Source organism: Durio zibethinus, chromosome 4 (genome assembly GCF_047325235.1).
Source record: "Durio zibethinus cultivar Kanyao isolate XHJ-2024 chromosome 4, ASM4732523v1, whole genome shotgun sequence".
Taxonomy (NCBI): domain Eukaryota; kingdom Viridiplantae; phylum Streptophyta; class Magnoliopsida; order Malvales; family Malvaceae; genus Durio; species Durio zibethinus.
This window is the reverse complement of record NC_143165.1, coordinates 4942850-4946094: the sequence shown is the minus strand read 5'-3', so window position 1 is coordinate 4946094 and position 3245 is coordinate 4942850. Positions and strand designations below refer to the sequence as shown.

The window sequence follows — 3245 nt, the reverse complement described above, 5'->3', positions numbered from 1 at the left end:
CTATATATATATATATATATAAAGTAAAACAGTTTTCAAGTAATAAATTTGACAACTAATATAGAAGTGGGGCCACACACTTCAGCTTTAGTATAACCAACCAAAAGAGTACTTGTCAATATAATATCCAATACGCTTGTGGAGACCCATAGTCTCTGCCCGTTCGGCTAAAGAAAAAGACCTATTAATTATTATTACCTTTTTTTTTTTTGCCAGTTGATACTTCCAATTGTTTAATTAAGGTTATTCATGACACCTGTTTTTATTTTTAAAAAAAATACATAACACAGTAATCGTTTCATTTGAGTTTGAATTATTTTTATATTAAAAAAAATTATTAAATAATATAATAATTTAAAACATGATATAATAATTTGATATAAATATAATATAAAAATAACATGAATTAAAATTATAATAATTATTATATATAAATTTAATAAAATAAAAATTTTATATTTTATATTTTTATATTAATATAAATTATAATATATAATTTTTATACGAAATATAATATAAATATATAAATTTTAATATTTTATACAATTTAAATACACTATTCGCTGATGGCAAATGGATGGTTCATCCATGATGGCAACTACTGACAGAATATCCCAAGAATAAAAAAGGTGGCAATCACCATCATGTATCCCACAACAAAAGATTTAAGAAAAAAAAAGAGAAAAAATAATTAATACTAAGATCCCATTTGCATTTGAGTCTATGTTTAATCAATGTAAACTTTTTTTATTTAAAATTGTAAAAATTTAAACTTGATCATCGAAATTAAAAGATCAACCATAATACCCAAATTTATTCTGATTATCGGAATTAAAAACACATTCATAACACCAAATAAGATAGAGTTCTAAGATTAAAGTTCACGATCGCGACGAAATTATTAAATTATAATAGCAATGCCAAACTAGATTGACTAAAATACTAATTTAGTTGGTGAAATTTGCAATGGTGGCATGTGACTCACAAGCCTTAGCAGCTGGGGTGGCTTCAACAGCAGGGTTGGGCTCAACAGGCTTGCAAAGGAGCTCCTGTGGGAGTTCACCAATACCCTTCAAGTAAAATGTGTAGAAAATCTTGAAGGGAAAAACAATTTGCTGCAGTTTAACCTGACCGGTCACACCTTCAAAAATCCCTGACCCACCAGTAACAGCCAGATACGTGTCCTCGTAAGTCAAATATGGTCCCTGCACCGCTATGTGACCGTAGTCTCCAAAGTAAAAGCTGTAGATGGCCTCGTAACGGTCACCTTTCTTTTCCGGTTTGTTCTCGATTAAAATGCATATCCCTGCTGTTATTCCTATACGTTTCTCCAAGTCTCCGGTGTATATCTGAAACAATATTCTAAAATTTTAGAATAAAAAGGAATTTATTTTTTAAAAATAACGTTGAAAAATCTGAAATAAAAATTTTAATCGCACTTATACGACATAAAAAATATATAAAATATAATATAAAAATAATACAATCTAATATTAAATTTTTAAAAAATAATAAATTTATATTTAAATTTAAATTTAAAAAACTTCACAATAATTTTTATATTTTATATATTTAATATGAAATAAATATAATTATACAAATTATCCTATGTATCAAATTGACTAGCACGTTTACACATATATATAATTTCTTTTTCTGTTAAATTAGATATAATGCTATTTCATATTATTACTCTTTAATGGTTTAATATTAAGAAATTACAATTAAATTAAATGTGTTATTTTTCTTGAATTTAATTAAAAATATTACTTTAATAAAAGTGTTTTGTTTTTATTGGGAATTATTTATTTATGTGCTTTTCCAGGAAGATGTTTTGTTTTTTTTTTATTCTGGTGGAAAAAATTTGCAAGTTGTAAATCAAACTTTTACTGGTTTTTTTCCCAAGAAACAAACAAGAAACATAGACCTATAATTTCACCATTTTCACAGAAAAGTCAAAGAAATAAAAGATCAAAATTCAACAAATACCAAAATTTTGATTGTTTTGGTTTCCTCAATAAATTTAGTGACGAACTTACTTTGTTGCTAAAAGGGACAAGATCACCAAGAGAGTTAACAGGTTTCTGACTCAAACGAAGATAAGCTGGACTGCCACGATCTCTTTCATTGATCTCATAAACATGCAATTCTTGAACTTTATCTGAAACAAAGAATACCCAAACAAGTTATCAACAAGATCAACCCAAAAAACCAAATCAAATTGAAAAAATTGAAGTAAAAAATTGTTGGGTTTCAATCAAAATTACTGGGTGTTGAGTTATCAGATGGAATAGCCTGGCTTTTGCAAGTGAAAGATCGTTTGGGAACTGGGAAACTGTTGCATGTAAAAAGCTTGTGCCTTAGATTTAAGGATGGGTTTTTGATGAGCTTGAAAGATGAAGCAGGGAACATGGGATTGGTCTTTGAAATGAAGTTTGATGATGATCTGGGGTTACCTAGCTTCACAGGAGAAATGGTAGTTCCTAGAGCAGAGCTTGAGGCAGCCATTGCTGTTTCTTTTTTGCTTTGGTAGGAGCGTTTGGGGTGAGAGAAAAAGGAGGAATTGGTGAGAAACTGTGGGCGAGTGGGACTGGGTTTATATAGAAAGGAAAATAAATGTTAGTGGAGGGTGAATTTTGTCTGTTTTGGTTTACGCCTCCTGACTTAAAATATAATATGAAAAAATATAAAATATATATATAAATAATACGTATTAAAATTTTAACTATTTTTCATATTAGTGTAAAATATAATTTTTAATTTTTACAAAAAATATAAATTATTCATTTTTATATTATATTTTATCTTATAATAATACATTAATTATTAAATTTATTTATGATAAAGTCGAATCTAAATTCATGAATATTCTTAAAAGTTAAAAGGAAAATTTTCCCTTAAGACATCTTTAAATTTTTTTTAAACATTCAAAATTTTAAAAAAAAGAATTGGACACCCAAAGTTTTAAAAAACCAAAAATTAAAAAAAAAAAATTTTGAACATTTAAAATTTTTTTAAACACATTTTTTATTGATAAAATTAATAAAATTAATTAATAATATTTTCTACATATTATAAATGAACTAAGGAATGACGGTAGAGGCTTGAGCGTGGGATGTGGACTACTCAAAGGAGTCTTCAATGTCAATGAAAAACATGGTAAGAAGAACATACGTTTTTTTTTTTTTTATGTATGTATGATACACGTGATTTTTTTTATTTTTTAATAATTTGGACGGAAACAG

General features: G+C 26.7%; 1 protein-coding gene across 2 annotated transcripts; it reads right to left on the bottom strand.

Moving 5' to 3' along the window:
* Positions 1–786: 786 nt before the first annotated feature.
* Positions 787–2611, bottom strand: LOC111287431 (allene oxide cyclase, chloroplastic-like). Of its 2 annotated transcripts, none has more exons than XM_089759161.1 (3): positions 2457–2611; positions 2040–2161; positions 787–1349 (listed from the first exon to the last, which is right to left on the bottom strand). In XM_089759161.1, exons 1-3 carry the CDS (start codon positions 2506–2508, stop codon positions 948–950), a joined length of 576 nt encoding a protein of 191 aa, XP_089615287.1. In that variant the 5' UTR covers positions 2509–2611; the 3' UTR covers positions 787–947. The 2 variants fall into 2 exon arrangements, with proteins under 2 accessions (XP_089615287.1, XP_022733740.2); XM_022878005.2 differs by having other exon boundaries at positions 2268–2575.
* Between the last annotated feature and the right edge of the window lie 634 nt (positions 2612–3245).

What these genes read in the sequence shown, in the direction of transcription:
- LOC111287431 (XM_022878005.2), bottom strand. Translation starts at nt 2,508, where the DNA reads ATGGCTGCCTCAAGCTCTGCTCTAGGAACTACCATTTCTCCTGTGAAG. An exon ending in ATCTGATAACTCAACACCCA is followed by an intron (nt 2,162 to 2,267) that starts GTAATTTTGATT and finishes TCTTTGTTTCAG; the next exon opens with ATAAAGTTCAAGAATTGCAT. An exon ending in TTGTCCCTTTTAGCAACAAA is followed by an intron (nt 1,350 to 2,039) that starts GTAAGTTCGTCA and finishes ATATTGTTTCAG; the next exon opens with ATATACACCGGAGACTTGGA.